This window comes from Mercenaria mercenaria, chromosome 1 (genome assembly GCF_021730395.1).
Source record: "Mercenaria mercenaria strain notata chromosome 1, MADL_Memer_1, whole genome shotgun sequence".
NCBI lineage: Eukaryota > Metazoa > Mollusca > Bivalvia > Venerida > Veneridae > Mercenaria > Mercenaria mercenaria.
The window spans coordinates 1200307-1218505 of record NC_069361.1 but is presented as its reverse complement, the minus strand read 5'-3'; the positions used below and the strand labels follow the sequence as shown (position 1 = coordinate 1218505).

General features: G+C 31.5%; 1 protein-coding gene across 3 annotated transcripts in view; it reads right to left on the bottom strand.

Moving 5' to 3' along the window:
- Nucleotides 1-238: 238 nt before the first annotated feature.
- The window catches only part of LOC123545201 (homeobox protein Meis1-like), a 153572-nt gene continuing 135611 nt past the window's right edge, over nucleotides 239-18199 (bottom strand). For all 3 annotated transcript variants that reach the window (XM_045331546.2, XM_045331544.2, XM_045331545.2), the window contains 3 exons: nucleotides 16683-16741; nucleotides 10747-10833; nucleotides 239-9237 (listed from right to left, as the gene is read on the bottom strand). In XM_045331546.2, the coding sequence (XP_045187481.1) occupies nucleotides 8903-9237; nucleotides 10747-10833; nucleotides 16683-16741 (481 nt within the window). In that variant the 3' untranslated portion in view covers nucleotides 239-8902. The remainder of the gene's footprint in view (nucleotides 9238-10746; nucleotides 10834-16682; nucleotides 16742-18199) is intronic.

Genomic DNA, 18199 nt, shown 5'->3' with positions numbered 1-18199 from the left:
AAATAAAAAAGACAAACACTTTTCACATTTGTATTTTAACATACAAAAATTAAAGTTTATTCTCTGTTCATGTCCACCAAAATCAATACTATACATTCAAACATCATTAACACAAGCAGACAGACAGACAGACATACATGCACTCAACTGGAATAGTGAATGTGAAATACTGTATGCAGCTTCGTACAAACTTCTGAAATATCATCTCATTATGCTATCATACTGAAAATTAACCCAGTCTTTTTTTTTCATTATACAATGAAGTTTGGTTTCTTATGCAGTTTTTCACATTTTTTATATCGTAGTTACATTAAAATAGAACTACCGTAGCAAATCAATGAAACTGTTTATACAGTATTTTTGTTCTAGTTCTGCAAAAATTATATAATAATGCACAGGATTTATCTTCATTTTGTAACTTGTGATCATAAAGATTAAGTAGTAACAATTAAGGTCAAAAGGCATCGAGGCATTTTGGGAAGGTTCCATGAATGTAAATTCTATTTCAGAAAACTGAAGAATTGATATATGCAAAAAAGTAATAAAAAATTAAATGGTTGCTTAGTCTTATCTGAAGAAGAAATTTGAAGAAGGGTCTACAATATGAACAGAACAACTGAAACCCGAGCTTGGTGTTTCAGTGTGGTGTTTTATGTCAGTAGTATATTTTCCACATTTTTCACCGCATGTATATTAACAGTAACTTTTCTTGCATTTTTATTCTTGTCCTAAGTCAGCAATGTAAAAGTATGACATATTTGACTTATTTTTGATCCACTTAATTCAGTTTCTTTCTTACATCAGCATTGCCTTTATTAAGTGCAAGAAAAAGTGTCACGTTTGATCAAAAATTCTATTTAAAAAAATCTCCATCTGTCATATTATAATTTAAGGAGCCAGTATCAGCGGTCTTGTCCATGTGCCTTATTTTCACAGGATTCAAGATATTTCAGTCATATTTTTCGAACAGTGTAACTGTGTTGGTGAATGAGCTTGAAAATGAGGCATAGATCTACTAAAGGACAGATGTTCTATAGTAAGATAATAGTGTATTGTCTGATAAATGACGAATGCAAAAAAAACAACAATGGACGGTTTGCAGGAGTCTTTCTGTATATACCTAGTTATTACTGGTCCCTGTGTGTGTACTTCTCTTTAAAATCAGTTGCCATTATATGGAAATTAACATCTTTTTCTAGTGAGGTAACATATTGACCCCCAAGCATGGATAGCTTTAAACCAAAATAGTTTCTATTTTTTCTCCATTTAACTTTTGTTCTAAATATTCTGTAACCTCACATAAAATTATTTCTACTTACAGCAAGATATATACATAAAGACAGGAAGAGATCCAAAATTCATGTTTGACTACATAAATGATCTCATAAAAAATCGTTTTACCCTTTTGATACGCATTAAGTTAAGTTATAAACCCTCACATTTTCATCTTCTATATATCAATAAAAATGATGAAATATTGAAAAGGAAAAATATATCAGAGCCAGGGCAAAAAGTAATAGCACATTTTTCATATATAATGCAAGAAGGCGGATATTTTTTACACTGAGTTGGCCGCATTCCCTCTCTTAAATGAGATTCATAGGTTGGAAGACCTCAACAGACATGTCGTCCAAACATGAAAGTAATTGTATCTAAATTTATATACAAATAAAAAGGTTTCGTGCCATGATGGTGAAATGTAGATACATTATTATAGCATGAAACTGCTAAGTATGTAAGTTAAAGTTTTAATGGGAAGAAGAATTTACAAGCCACCTACCAGACCACAGAGCTTGATTGATATCCTGTCAAATATATATTTTATGAAAATGTCAATTATACCTTAATGAACACTCATAAAAACAACAGCAATTTACAATATTAAATTCACATTTAAATCTTTACTTAAATATGCAAATTGCTCAACAATAAAACAATACATTAACTGCAAACGGAATATATAATATTTAAAATGTTAATTACTGTCCTTGTCTAATTTGATGATATTTCCTTGATGCTATAAATTTCACAATCACAAACAAATGAAATAAACATATGTGCAATATTCTTTAAAACTTTCTATTTCTAATACTGTCATTTCCTTTATTTGAATGTTAAAATGTCAAACACTTCAATATGAATATTCAAATGACTTTAAAATTGTTTGTACCAAGTAACTTATTTTATGAAATAAAACATTTTGTCTTTCTTATTGAGAAAATTAACATCCATTGAATTAAGAAATCTTACATTTAATTTTTAAGTTGCTTTAAAGATCACGTTTGATTTACATTTAATGCTGTGGCTTTATGCTAGCTAATTTGTGACCTAATATCATATAAACTAGTATATATATATATTGTTTCTTGCATCATTTCTTGTTATATTCTAGAGTTCATTACTAGAACATTTTACAATAAATACTTAACATAGCAACTCATAGATAGATTATTCAAATAATTTGTGCAATTTTCACTGCACAGAAATTATGTTTGATTTGCTCAGTAACATCTGGAAGACTTCTTCATATTTGATTCAAGTCAGGAAGAATTTTTTAAAAAGTGAAAACATTCATTTTTTTTAAACATTTTATTGTTACAATAAATTCATCCATTGAGTATTTTTTCGCAGTTCTACTTTGTATGCAGGGGTAGACAATGATTGTCGGCTATATATTTGTTGTTGTTTTCTTAATACTTTGTCGGACAGCTTAGGCCATTTCTGCGTAACAGATTTACAACAAAATAGAATTTTGGGACATTGTTTGCTTGTAAGAAATTTCTAATTTAAGTTTTATTTAGATTGTTACATTAAATTAATTTCTTTTTTAATTTCATTAATTGAAGTGCATGATAATGAATGTGCAATGATATTGTGAATACGTTGATGGATTTTTTTTTTCAGTTTTTTTTTTCTCCCTATATCATGTTAAAGCATATCTAATTGATTAAAAGGGCAGTGACTGTTTAATTACCATAAGACTCCAGTCATGAATTTATTGTTTAATATCATCATTTATTTCTAATGGTAGAAACTCTGCTCAAGTTTTATGTAACTATAAACTTTAAACCTATCCAGTTACAGTAAAATTTATGTAAGAAGTGGAGCTGTAACGACAAGTAGAAATTTCTATAAGTTTACATATTCGCATATATGTAATTTCAGCACACTTCTGTTGATAATATAGCTAAGTACAGGTGCTCTCCATAACAACTGAAGAATACTAGAACTGCATAAAGCAAACAGAATTGTGTAAAATGTCAAAATTATTTGACGTTATGAACATATTTACCTACTTTTTATTGAATCCAATGGGTATTTATGCTATATTTGTACTATAAAGGATTTCCATTTTACAATTAATTTCATACACAGTATTCTTTGGTATGACAGATGTGTATTTTGATGTAAATTGTGATAAAACCATGAATTATCAAGTGTCCCTTAAGATAGCAGGATACCTGTAGCAGAAATTAAATTAACCCTGCTGGCGGCAAGCGATACTGACTTTGCGACCAGTGCAGACCAAGATCAGCCTGCACATCCGTGCAGTCTGATCATGGTCTGCACTGTTCGCTATTCAGATAGTAAATTTTCAGTGAACACCCCTTCGAATAATAAATGGTACTGCCCAAAATGAATGATGGACCAGTTCATTTTAGGCATTTAGCAGGCTAAAGTAAACAGACTATACAGTATGACATTCCAGTACTTTTCAGCTTGAACATTTACTTTAGTTGATAGAGGTCAATGTTACATTAAAGACAAAATCAGTTCATAATCATGCTTTATAAGCAAGGTATCCTACTACTTAAAATAACAGTTTTACATCAAAATAGTCAAAGTGAACAACAACCTTAATGGGTGAATTATGAATAATACTGATAAGTGTTGACAAAAATACATGTTGATATGTACCATACAGCAGTGAGGATATATTAAGATGTGATTATTTATCATTTAGTGTTTTCTTATGTTACAATATCTTTCTTTAAAATATTTGTATATAACAGAAGAAAGCCGACAGTGAACCCTTTATGGAAGAGATAAGCAAGATTTAAGTACTAAAGTACAGGTAGGGACTTCACAATGAACTTGCTATCTAGTTAAGATTAGTGCCTCTGACAAGATCAAATTTTGCTGACGGATAGTGTTAAACAACATTATGGTATAGAATAGTTGATACATATTATTTGATTGATTCAATGCCATGCTATCTGTCCGATCGTATGTCCATTGATGGCGCATTTAGCAATTTATTTGTTTTTCTTCCATGCTATATAACATTTGGCAAGGAATAACATTTGCATAATATAGTTCTAATAAAAAAATATTTCAAGGTATTGTCAATCAGTTAAGATTGGGTCTGTTCAAAATAGTAAATGAGTTACAATTACTAACCTTGTCATCTACATAGTGTATGGTGGAAGTGCACGATTCCTGTGATAATTACGGAACAAAAGGGTGTGTTTCTTGCTTACTAAAGTATAATAAACTTTTTAGGAATCTGATTTTCATAAGGAATTCAGAAAAAATTGGCGACTGAATGTGAAATTTGGGGGGACGACTATAGGTAGTAGTTGACTTTTAACAAAGTAAGATAAGTACTTGTGGGAATATATTAGATACCGTACTCATTTCAAGTGGTAGAATATCATTTTGACACTTGAATACGTTTTAATTATCATTCACTAATATTAAAATGAGAATTTTTACAAGATAAAATGTTTTGAAAATTTTCTTTTCCTTAATGTCAGTTTATGTTAACTATAGAAATGTTAACGAGTTTTTCCAACTAGAATAACAGTAGCTTTGAATAAATTTATGACCTTTTGTACCACAATGATTATGAATTCAGACATTATTTATCTATGCATTGTAATTTATTCATGGAATTTGATGGAAGGATGTCAGTATATTATTTAATATAAATTCACTTATTATAATGAAAAGACATGTTTAAGGGTATTAACCCTAGACTGATGTATCTATGTCTATTTATATACAGCATGTACTATCGTACTGCAATACGCCAGAACGATTTTACCCTGGAGGCTTTTTTTCTTGAAACTTTCAAGAATAAAGCTTACATGGTTGTGTATATTACTTTCATAAAATTTTATGATTCAAATGGCATTCTGGTCAATGCTTTTTTTAAACAGTTAAAGCATAAATCATTTCAACAACGAAATTTTTAATAGCTTTCAAATGACACTTATATACTGCCAAGTATCTGCTTACATTAATTTTCTCTGTTTTTCAATACAGTATAAAAGGACAGCAATATATCTCATGTCAGTAAATAGTCTACTCCAATGTTTTGTTTTGAAAACAGAAATCAATATTAAAACACTTTAAAAGCAACAATTTAGTGCTATCTTGCCTAAAAATAAGAGATTTTGATAAGCACACTGATTGAATAATTGTATGCAGCAACGTTTTGAAACACTCCATTTTCAGTTATTTTACATAATGATAAAAGAAATAGGAAGAGTGATAGAAATTCACCCTGCCTCATCCCTCAGTACAAGTGAAATGAAACAGAATAATAGGAAACAAAATGTAAAAACAATACAATACTGTTAATTCAATAATTTGTAGTTTTAGATGGGACATTAACAACAGTAGATATTAACATTCTTTCATACATATACATTCTCACAATTTGGCAGCATATAGCCATTCTCAGATCTTCAGTAACAAAAACATGAATAATGCGTGCACCAATTCAATGGAAAACTTTAAGGGGATACCAGATTTTTTCCAGCTATTTATTATATCTATATACACTACACTGTGTGTCCCCTCAAAATTACCCATTCAAATTATACCTGGATAAACATAATGGGTACCAATTACATTTTTAACGCTTAATATTTACAAAATCTTGAATTGTATCCATTATGAATATCATTTTGGTGACCTTGACCTTTTATGCAATGCGAAACATGAAGGGTTCAACTCTTTTATACAAAGCTAGTGAAACCTCCTTTTAAGTGTGTTCTCCACTAATTTACAATTTGTACAACAGCATATTAATTCTATTTTTCTATATTTTCTAATGTTCTAAACTACACAGTCAATTTTCAGAGTAACTGGAATAATATATAGCACTGCACCAATTTTGTACCATGCAAGTTTACAGGAAGATACTAAATTTATGCAACTTGGCTTATTTTGAATAAATCTGTGTTAAAGCAAGTTTGAAAATCATTGTATCATCTATGTATATAATGTATGCATGAAACATGTGTTTCTTTTCAAATGCTTGAAGATTGAACAAATAAGAATTCTTTTCAACTGAGTAAATAAAAATGGCATAATCAAACAGTTTACATATTTTAATTATCTTCATTCAAATTATAAAATATCTCTGAAGATAGGTAAGGATGAAGCTTTCTCAAAAAAGACTTTATTTTTAAACTGTATTTTGTTGCCTGTTTCTAGAATCCCATGTTTTATGCAGTTACAAAAAAAAAGATTCATGTACTTTTAACAGTAAATACAAATTATATGATAAAAAAATTTGTTCTGTTGCATTTATTTTGAAAATAATTGAGAAATTGTATTCAGATTTTTCCCAATCTTCAACAAATTAAAACATGGTTGATCACATAATTTATTAATAATTGGCCAATGAAGATATTTCCCAACATTTTGGTGTATTTTTGTGTTTTTGTTGGGAGACAGAAAAACATCATTGCAGATGTATAATTATTTTAAACAAAACGTAAAAAAAATTTAATCAAGCATCTCAAAAGTCATGGTGTTCATGGATGATGTTCTTGGTATTTATATTGTGTTCAATTGTGACTTTAATAGTGCATGTATTAATATAATTATCAATAATTAACACAGAAACTGAATGTTTTATTACTACATTTACAGACAAAGCTGACGGTTTATTGCTTATGAAATTTTAACAATATTTATTAAAAAAAAAAAAAACAATTTAATTGTGTAACTTTATTGCTTCCTCAGTTTGTTTCATGTTTTAGTACAGACATGAATTTCAACTTCAACGGTGGAATGCTATTTTAGCTACATTTTAAAATTATGTCATGGACAAATATGCCAATAAATTAAATACTAGATTTTTACCCTTTTTGTCAACCATGCTATAAAAACCTTATAAACACCCTCAGTTAAAACTATACCTTTAACATCTAAATCAAGTAGTATTATAAGAATTTTGAAATATGTCATGTTTAACTTTCTTTTATATAAAAAAAACCCTGGGAAATAGAAATTCTCCAACTTATTTAGATCTACCTTATATTTTTTGGATAAATTTAGAATACCGAATACTTTTTCTCATAAGCAATATAATACAAGTGATGACCTGTGTACGTATTTTTGAGGAAAGTGTAAGCACGGTTTTAGTTTTGGCTGAAAATCTAGTAAATAATTTATAACACCTTAACACAATATCAGAATATAAACATATATTTTTTCATGTTAGCATCATTTAGACAAAAAATGTATTAAAATTTTTAAAAAATGAGGTAACCTTCTGTTTTTCAGCAAAATTGTCCAATATATATAACCAAAAACCAAAAACAAAAAAGAAACAAGCAATTAAATGGAATAGTTCCATTGTTTCCCAACATTTGCCCTTCACGTACACTTAAAATAAGTAAGACTTCAGTGTTTAAATCAAAAATATCGTGTTCATTGTCAGTAAATATAGTGTTCATTGTCAGAAAATTTCGCGTTCATTGTCAGAAAATAAGTTCATAGTTTTGGTAAGCGGTCACACAACCACTATATTCCACTTTTCAGATTCAACAATGTACTGCCAAAGAAACAAAACATTTCTAAATATTGTTCAAATTTCTGTGGTTCTTTTTTTGAAAAGTTACACACCATTGACCATTTTTTTTTTTTATAATTTTCACTTTTTCAAGTGACAGAAAAATATCATTCATTTTTTATATTCAACATAAATGATAACACATTGGCACATCGTAAGTTTTTAGTGTATAAAAAGAAACAAAAGATAAACAAATAAAAATAACAGCACATTATAGTGAAGCCAAGAATTCAAAAAAAGCACACATAAGAAGAATTCAAACCAAAATCAACTGTATATATCAGACTAGGCAATACTGGAAGTAAAAACATCAAGTAACAAAGGGAACATTACTCTACTGAATAATGTGTAACAAAGGGCAATAACTCAACAGCAAGAAACAGTACAACAAAGATTTTTTTCTAGCAGAACATTGAATGTAGAATCATCCAGCATTCAGCACTTGTATTCTATGACTAGTTCTGGCTGGAACAACCGTTTATTGTGGAAACGGGCGAGCATATTTTCAGATATCACGCCCATGTCACATGGTAGCTCCTTCCTGCACCAAAGTACCATAGCTGAACATGCTGCTACATGACCTTTGACACCCAAATGCTTAGCATTATGGGTAAAAATGTTTCTATCTTCATTTAAAATCAGACTCAGGGGAATTTAATTCCCTGAAGATTCCCCAACTGTATTTTTTACTTTGCCGATTCCATGGACAAGAAATCTGCAAACCCTGTGTATATATCAGCAGTACTCTGTGATTTGTTTGTCTGTTATATTGCTTGCTGTCAATCACCATAGTTTCACATCATTGTCTCGTACTCAAAGAAAGATAAATATTCACCCGTATTACGATGAATGTATATTCGTGCAGAAAAAGCATAAGCTCTGCGTAACAAGGTTCAGTCCCGTCCTGTCACCTTTTGACAGTATCGTTCCATTGTCCACAGATGAAAATCTTTTCCCTTGGAAAATAATACTTTTTTTGATAATATTAATACAAAAGTTTCACCCTGTTCACAACACTACATAACTTTCACTTCATCACGTGTATTTTATATTAAAAAAGCAAACCCAACCTAAACACAAAAGTTTTGGCTAACCCGCGTGAATATCTTGTATGTGTCCCATAGAGTCCATGCTGCTGTGTAGAGGTGGGCTTTGTGTTGAGCCCATGGACATTCCATGTGGGCTCATCGCATGGGCTCCATGGGCACCCATCATCATATGATGAGGGTGGCCAGGTATGAGCATAGAGTTTGTGCCGTGTCCGCGAAGCTGTGACATTTGTGAGTATGAACTACTGACAGGTGGAGCTCCATACATATCTGCTCCATGCATTCCTAGCATATCATAACGCTGGGAACCATCCATGTGTGGATAACCAGCCTTCATTGGGTCGTACATCTCACTTCCTGGCATACCTGGTACCCCTGAAAATATATGTATATATTCTAAGATATCCCAATACATGAGACTGTATTGCTGAAAAATTGTTTCTATGTTATTTAAGTGATATACAATCATGATTTAGAAAATAAAATGTAGATTAAACGTTTATTTTAAATATTCTAAACATGACTGATTATTCTGAAAGATCAGTAACTAGGCAACAGAATAATTGTTTTGCTTCATTTCAGTTGAAAAATACACAAAAGTGAGGAAGTTAATTAAAGCTAAGAAAATGAGTAAATGTGAAGTTGAGAGTGAATTATGATTTCTAGTGCTACTTGTATAAAGCAGTTCATGCAAAATGTGTTGTAATAACTTTGAAAATTAGTTCTCTTTTAGCATCTCATTATGGCTGCATTTTTTGCTTTAGTGCTTGAGGATCTGATAATCATTGTTTTGTATATGATGTTTGATTACATGTTAGATTATCGGCAGGTTTTAGATGCTAATAACCTAAGCACAGGGATAAATTGTACAAAAACAACAACAACACACAAGAAAAAAATAGATTAATTATGAAATAAATTACCGACAGACTTCACTTGGAAGCATTTACTACACGTAAAATTTACCTGCGCTTTTTATGATGATTTTACTTACAACAAATGGTTCTATACGACTAGCTAACCTCCCAGGTGTTGATAATTTCCCATAAATTTCAACTAAATTAAGTGTATTTTCAAATTTTGCAACTGATTTATGAAGATTTCGGCAGAAAGTTTTGAGCCATACATCATAGAAGTTTGTGTAAAGTTAAGAGTGTATTACTTGTAATCAGCAAATCTTTTTTCCCTTCCTTTATGTGCACAGGCCCATTTACCTCACACACAGTTCTGTGTTGTTTTTATGATTAGCGATGCCGAAAAAGAGTAGGGTGCCTTATATCAGGGGTTAATGGGGTCAAAGTCGATGAAGTCAGGGTGGCATGTTCATAGGCTGATAGCCATTATAGGAAATTACGGTATTTTTATGTAAATATCTTTACTTTTTAAGTTTCAAACAATTTTTTCTTAAAAAAGTGATAAGAAGAAATTTATTGAAATCTGCAGAAATCAGTATTTGCCTATTTGGTCATCTTCAGCATAGCTTTAATAAATCTTAAGTAACTAATTAATTAAGATGGAAAACTGGGTTTATGAAAGTTATTAATTTTAATTTAACTGTAGATTGCTGTATAATCATTATCTTACTTGCATGAAATGTTGCTGATCATAAACGGTTAAAAAATGGGGACGTAAATATATGAAATCAACTTTTAAAAATAAAATATATAAGAATTATAAGCAATTAGCCTCCTACAAACAGTAACCCTTGAAAAAAAATTAAAATATTTCATTTGATATACTGAAATTTATTAATGTACCATACAGAACCCTATAACGTGATATCAGGGATGCAAATATTTTGTTTGAGTTTTATTTAAAATTTGGTATTTTCATTACCTCCCTTTAATAGGGTTTTCAAAGGAAATAAGTGATATTGTAACTTACTGTACATGCCATGAGCACCCATTTGCATATGCTGGTTCTCCCAGGCTAGAGATCCATCTGGATTGTACCCTGCATGAGCCCCTGGAGCTGAAAAAAGGAAAGATAGAGTAATTTCTTAAAACAGAATAATGCAGTTATGTCTCAAAACAGTATGGATGAGGCACTGGAGAACAGAAAAACCTTGTAGATCCCAACATAGAGGTATCCTGAAAAAGATTCAATTGGGATTTGTACATGTATCCTAAAACAATCATATCAAGACTTAACTGCAGTCTGGCAAGAAAACTGTGGGCTGCAAAGTAAAATGTTTAAGGACAGTGAGCTATGTAACTGTGTGACTATACGGAAGGTGAAGTTACACAAGACCCTGATACAGGTCTAACATGTGAATTCCTGAACAATGAAGATAACGGAAGATGTACCGAACAGTGTATAACTGGGCATTGTAAATTTGTTCGGTGGCAAACACACAGAAATCAGTTAAAAGAAGATACTATCAGTTTTCATGCATCAGGAGCATGTGCTAAAAAAGAATAACCACTCCCTGTCAGCACAAATACAGTATAGTATAAAACAGAAAGTTAATTGAAATCCAGAAAGTCAAACATAATCATAGTCTATCCAAATAAAAATAATTGTTTTTAATAAACATTAAATTGCAGACATGTTGGTTTACTGAAGCCAGGTCTGAATTAATAATCAAAGAGAGAATTGAAAATAAAGCGAAATTCAATGAATATTTTCACGCTTCAGCAGACATAATTTTTTGTGTTTCCTTACTGAAAATAGGACATCTATTGTGCAGGACAATCAGTTTTGCGCTAGTCATTAGTGGGCTATACTCTTGCATGAATATTGAAAGAACCATTAGAGATCTTCAAATGATAAAATTTCATTCTATGCATAGGTTATGAACATTATAAATTCATGAAGATCTGTCCGAAGCAATTCAGAAATTGGAGAAGTATTTTTTTTCCACAAATTTGAATCCGTAACAGGTTATGTTTGTAAAGCCATACTGTTGAATAGTATATTTTGAAATCAATTCATAATGAGTATTTGTTAAGCCATTAATGTTTAATTGTTATTGTTCTGTAGAAAATGACGAAATGTGTCCCTCGACTGTGTCACTAATGTGACACTTAAATGAGACTCATCAATTATTTATGTAAATTACTTTTTCTAATTGTCTAAAAAGATCGAGTATGTTCAAAGGCTATTGTTAATATGTAATGTATGCCTCACCTTTGTATCAATGCACAGTAGTTCTCGGGGGCATAAAGTCCAAATGTTACCCTCATTTTAAACTACTTGTTGTTATGATTTTACACTGAGGCATTCCGACCCAATGTTTTAGATCAAGTTACCAGTTATTGCACATATTTTACAGCAATTTTTGATTATTGTTTCATTTATTCAAGTTCATTAATGGTTTTTAATTGATGATACTTGCAACAGTTTGAGGATATTCTCAGAAGTTCCGTTAATCAGTTTAATGCTTTACAACCATTAGAGAAGGACCATAGAAAGCACTGTAGATATTGTCATGGAAACACATTACTGTTATATGCGATGTTTCGCACTAAGTGTAGATGCAAGAAAAGAAGAAAAACAATGATAAATTATTAACATTCACACAGAAAGAGCGGCAATTTACCTGCAATTCCTTTGTATTGTTATCTTTTATTCTATTTCAGTTACTCAAATTGATTTTAATTCAATCTATTTTACCCACAAGATGTATTTTTAATGTAGGAATTACACATGTTTTCTTCATGTTCTAACAACTGCAGAATCCTGAAAGATTGGTTGGTGCCCGAGCCCGGTAGGGTGACTGTACCAACGTAACACAACCAATTCTTCAGGTGTTAGAACACGAAAAGAACATTCACTAACATTATTCTAGCATAAAAACGTGTAAAAAATCTAAACAAGTATGCCCACTGGCAGAATGTCGAGCCCGCCAGCTGTCAAGTGTCACCTTGACCTTGGACCTAGGGAGATGGTTCTTGCGCATGACACCGTCTCATAATGGTGAACATTCATGCCAAGTTACATCAAAATCCCACCATGCATGAAGAAGAAATGCTCCCGACAAACTTCTATTTGACCTTTGACCTCCAACTGTGACCTTGACCTTTGAGACAGGAACATGGGGTTTGCGCATGACACACCTTCTCATTGAGGTAAACATTCATGCCAAATATAAACAAGATTGGTCCATGCATGTCAAAGTTATGGTCCGGAAAAAATCGGATGGACGGACGCACGCACACACATACACCGAAAGTGGCGACTATATCAAACTCACTGCAAGCGGGCTTGACAAAAATGAATACATTGTCCATCATCATCATTAAATGTCCATGAAATGCAGGAATATCTGCGTTATTTTATCATGCCAACATCATTTCCTTTTTAAATTATCAGTTTTGGGGACGTAATATGTTTATGCTTTGCCACTGAAAGCACATAATATATAAAAAGGTGTTCTAACAACACATGAGCACAAGGATCTCTCTGTTCAGACACGCTTACTCTGTTAAAACAAAACTGAAAAGTCACATGAACAGAATAATTATGCTAGAATTTGTCAAAAAGAAGATAATGTCTCAAATATGAAATAATATTTTGTGGGGCAGGATTACACAGTCAATTTGTCAACTTCTGTCTTTTATGTTTTTGCTAAAAATATGCTTTTAAGAGATAAAAACTTACCATCAGCAATGGATAGAGATACAAATAGAATTTTAATATTCAGAAATGATGGCTTTCTCTATAAAACATATAATGATATCCATGTGGAAAGTATAATGTGATTATTTACTGTAAGGAGGGGAACCTCATTAGTGCTCTGTTAGGTGTTACTGGCTTCCCCGAAGTTCACATCAGCTTTCTTTTAGCTTTATATTTATGGCAATTAGAGAAATAATTGAATTTTATCACTATAATATTTAGGAAAAAGCCACTTAGTAAGAAAAGAAATGATTTCCATTTGAAATCATAGTTTTGTATTTGTAATGAGTTGATAGAAGTATTAGCTGAACACCTTTACAGCCACTGGTTCAGATTTTTTTTGTGGGCGTGGACATAAACTATGAAGTAACCTTTCTTATCTAGTAAATAATTGTACTGTGCAGTGGCTTTCATTATAAACTTACTGGTGTAGATTTTGTGCACAGTAATACCCCATGTAAGAACAAAAACAAGTGTGGTGCCGTGACTTTCTTAAAATCATGAATAATATAAAATTCTAAATAATACCAGCTTTCACTTATTTCTCCATTTGAGAGAAGCCCAGTATTAATTGTTTATATAAAGAATTAAAGAGGTGACTACTTGGGGTTTGAACACTTGGTTCTGCTATATATCAGTGGTTCAAGCAGGTATAGAAGTTCTCAGATTTTTATTTCAATAATAATAAGATGTGAAATCAAACTTGTTAGTCCCGTTTGGTGACATATAGCCTGTACTGTGTTGGTGCGCTGTAACACTCAAATCAACAAGTCAAATCAATTCTGCAGATGCATTTTACAGTAAATGAAGGAATTAAAATGTTTCACAGCATCTAGAAAAGGTTTATGCAAATCAGCTCTCAGGGGACACAAATTAATTTTCGTGAATATTATTTTCTTTCTTATTAATTTGATCTAAATCAACAGTTGCAACAAAACTGTTTAGCCGTTTGGGACGTAATTAATTATGCTGCTGCAGCACGGGTGTATGCGAGATGGGTATGGTTGTGTATTCACAAAGACACAAGTCAGCTGGATCACAGTTTCATTAATTATACAACTTTAATTGACAAGAAGAAATTGAATTGAGTTTCAGAAGTACTTACTTGATTAGGGGTGGTGTTAAATATTTATTTACATACAATTTTCTGGTCATGAAAAAAGCACTATTATGATGGATTCCTAATTTTTCTGGAGTGAATCTTTCTATGCTTCGTGATGCATGGACGCTAGAACACCCGTGCGGTGAGGACATATTATTTATTCATAATATATACATTATTCTTCAAGTTACAAAATAAATGGGAAAATAATTCTGCATTTTAATGTGCATTATATTGATTAGTTAGTAAATATCTGCTCCAAGTGAGTGATAGAATATCCAAAAATCCTGATATTACATCTATTACCATAACATTGCAATTTAAAGAGAGAATAATCAATGCGAAATACATTATACTCTTTTTGTCATTCATCATTTGTATGGGTTTGGAATAAATGATATTTGGAGTCGAAATGTATTAAACTTAAATACGAAATTAAATTTGCATTTTTCATTGAATGTCTGCATTTTCAATTATTTTTGTAAGGGCATGTATTATCATGATACCATATTTGAATAATTGTGTAAAAGCAATTTATCTTCTTTTCTGACACAAAACATCTAAGTTTCAATAGCATTGTCTTTTAGAAAAATAAACTCTGGATTTGCCATAATGCATTTCTTTCAAATCTTCGTGCAACAAGCACTTTATAAATACACTGCATTCTTTTATACCAAGTCATTCCTTTTTAACATCATCGTAATAAACATTTCATACACAGTTCATCAGTATGTTAACATTTATTGTAACAGGACCCGACTCAGAATATACCATTTGTAGACTGTCAGAATGTTGTTGCACTTGGGACAGATAGAACATCTATTACACATTAAAGATAGTATTTGTTACTCTATATAACCATTGCTGTACATATAAAACATATTGAAATGATGGCTTTTCAACTGTTTTTTGAAGTAGCATGGTAAGAAACCTCAGCAAAGCATGAGCACCCCTATCTGTATTGGGACCCAATGGTGAAAAGTGTAGCACATACTGGAGGGTTTGTTACTCATTTGACACTTGTTGTTGTTTTATGATCAGGACAGGTCAGGTATTACAAAGTAAATCTGCTGTTACATAAGGACCAGAAAAATGTGTACCACATACTGAATAATGTTACACTCTATACATTTTGTTGCTGTATGATGAAGTCAAGTGCTACACTTGTAGGGTGTATGTTACACCAAGGACCTGCTGTTTCACAAAGCCATGTTTGACAGGACATGAAATGTTTTGTTACATGGTGGCCCTATAGTTCTTAAATGACCAGTAGTATTGGGTTGCACAAAAGACATGGTCTTGTACAAGGCAATGGTTACATACAGGACATATTGTTGTTTTCTATGCAGCACTTGTAAGGTGCTAGTTACACAATTATGACAGAATACCCTCGGTATGACAGAATAGCCTCAGTAGCCTCAGTATGACAGAATACCCTCAGTATGACAGAATACCTTCGGCAATTTAACAGTAAAGAATATCTGCCATTTGTGCATGAAGTAAGAATAATGTTTGACAGATTTTATTTTAGTTTTATGCATTGTATATTACCTTCCTACTGAGAGGTAATCAACATATGCCACAGAGTTGCAAAACAGATTGATAGGTGGTGCCATGCTGGATTTATGAGGCAAAACTGACAGGCAAATATTCCTTCCAAGTGCCAGAAAAAATTACTTTGTATATGTTACACACTTACAGTGCTAGAAAACTGATACTAGAGAGTATTACATATAAAGAAGTGAAGTCACTGACAGTAGTCAATGGTGACAGTAGTCAATGGTTATGTAAGCATTTGTAATCATTTTAAATATGTCCTTTCTAACATATTTATAATCTAGTATACATTGTATTTACTTGTGAGAGTAGACAGGTGATTAAAACAATATGGTAGTTTAGTGGTTAATGTGCATCAGCTACTCAACCCAATGGTCTGACATAGAGCCCAATGAAGTCACCTTAATCATGTACCTTCTTGTATGTCATTGGTAACAGGTCCCCCCCTTCCCTCCTCTGCGGAAAGTGTCTTTGAGAGTGATAAATGGAAACAAGTTTTGCCTCACAGTGGATCTAACTAAGTAAATTTAAACTAGATTACCTGCTCTATTTGACTGGTCGATCATTGGTTGAACTATTCGTCTTCGAGCATTTATAAACCTGAAAATATAAGATAAGAATATTCTGTAAGGAAAAATTTCATAGATAAAATTTTGTTTTACAAATTCTAGACAACTATATCACACCAAATTTAAATAGGTCTGTAGACAAATTTATATCAAACTATTACTTTAATATTACAGGATAAATACAGCAATACTAATGAAACCTCGAGTGAATTTTTTTGTGTGAACTCAATTTCTGGTGCAGTCAAACAGTTGCCAATATATACTAGTGTTGTATTTTTCCATATTGTAGGATGTAGGGTGGCATGAAAGTAGAAAATATTTCAAAATAAAGAATATAGTTTCATCCCAGACTTGTTCTGCTGGTAATCTCTGAGTATATTACCTTTTTTAATTATTGTTATTTTAAGGAAAGCAGTATCTTACTTTAAATTTTTGAAGGAGTCATGAATTTCCCGATATATCTTAATATACTTATTTCATGATGTTTGTTTCAGCTTTATTTTCAAAAGCCTGAGATTTCATTTTTATCTTGTGCAAAACAAACAAAAAACGAAATATACAGCCTAGGAATGGAAGGTAGTTTTCACTTAGTTTACACAGTTTGAAATAATGAAAGCCTGTTAGAATTGTAACGAGATGAAAGTCTTTAACTGTACCGGCATTTTTGTACCGACACGATCTGTTCTTCATGATTGTATAATGCAAAACTGATGGTGCGAATATTAAAAAACATTGTTTTGAATAGAGATTTTTGTAATATCCTTTCTTCTATGGTATCCCAAATCATTAAATGTTACTTAACAATATACGTTTAAAATTGGACTTAATTGAAGGAAAAAGTAACATAATAAATCAAAAGAGAATATAATGTGTTGAAGTAGGAAGATAATGCATGCAACTGGCTGCATCACTGGATATCTCATATTGAAGCACAGTGTGTAAATGAGACCAGTAATAAAAGCATTATCACACAGAAAATGTCAGCTTCAGAAATAGACATCTATCATTTTTGACAGGGCATTCTCATTTGGGTATCATTTTAGCTGTGTTTCCCTACAGTGAAAGTGTGAACCTATAGTATTTACTGTAGAAAAACAGGATAAATAATGGGATAAGTTTGTGTTTTCTTTTTTTACGCCTCATCAATACTCACAATTAAAATAGTGTTTTCTAGGCTGTTTTTTTTTTTATGAAAACTGCAAAAATTTGGTACTTAGGATATTTTGACAAGGGATAATGACCATTCCAGGACGCAGACTCTGTTCTGAGTTCCTTAGTAAGTTTGTGTTGCTATATCAATAATACAGGTTGCAATTTCTAACTTGTTGATACAAGTTAGTCCGTATTCAGACCTCATAGAAGAATACTCTTAAAGCTAATCAAATTCAATATAATTATGTCCCTTTTCACATATCCATTTTGATACACGTTTGGACAGAGGGGCAAGATTTCATTTTCCCATTATAACTGGGGCAGACTGGGGCATAAG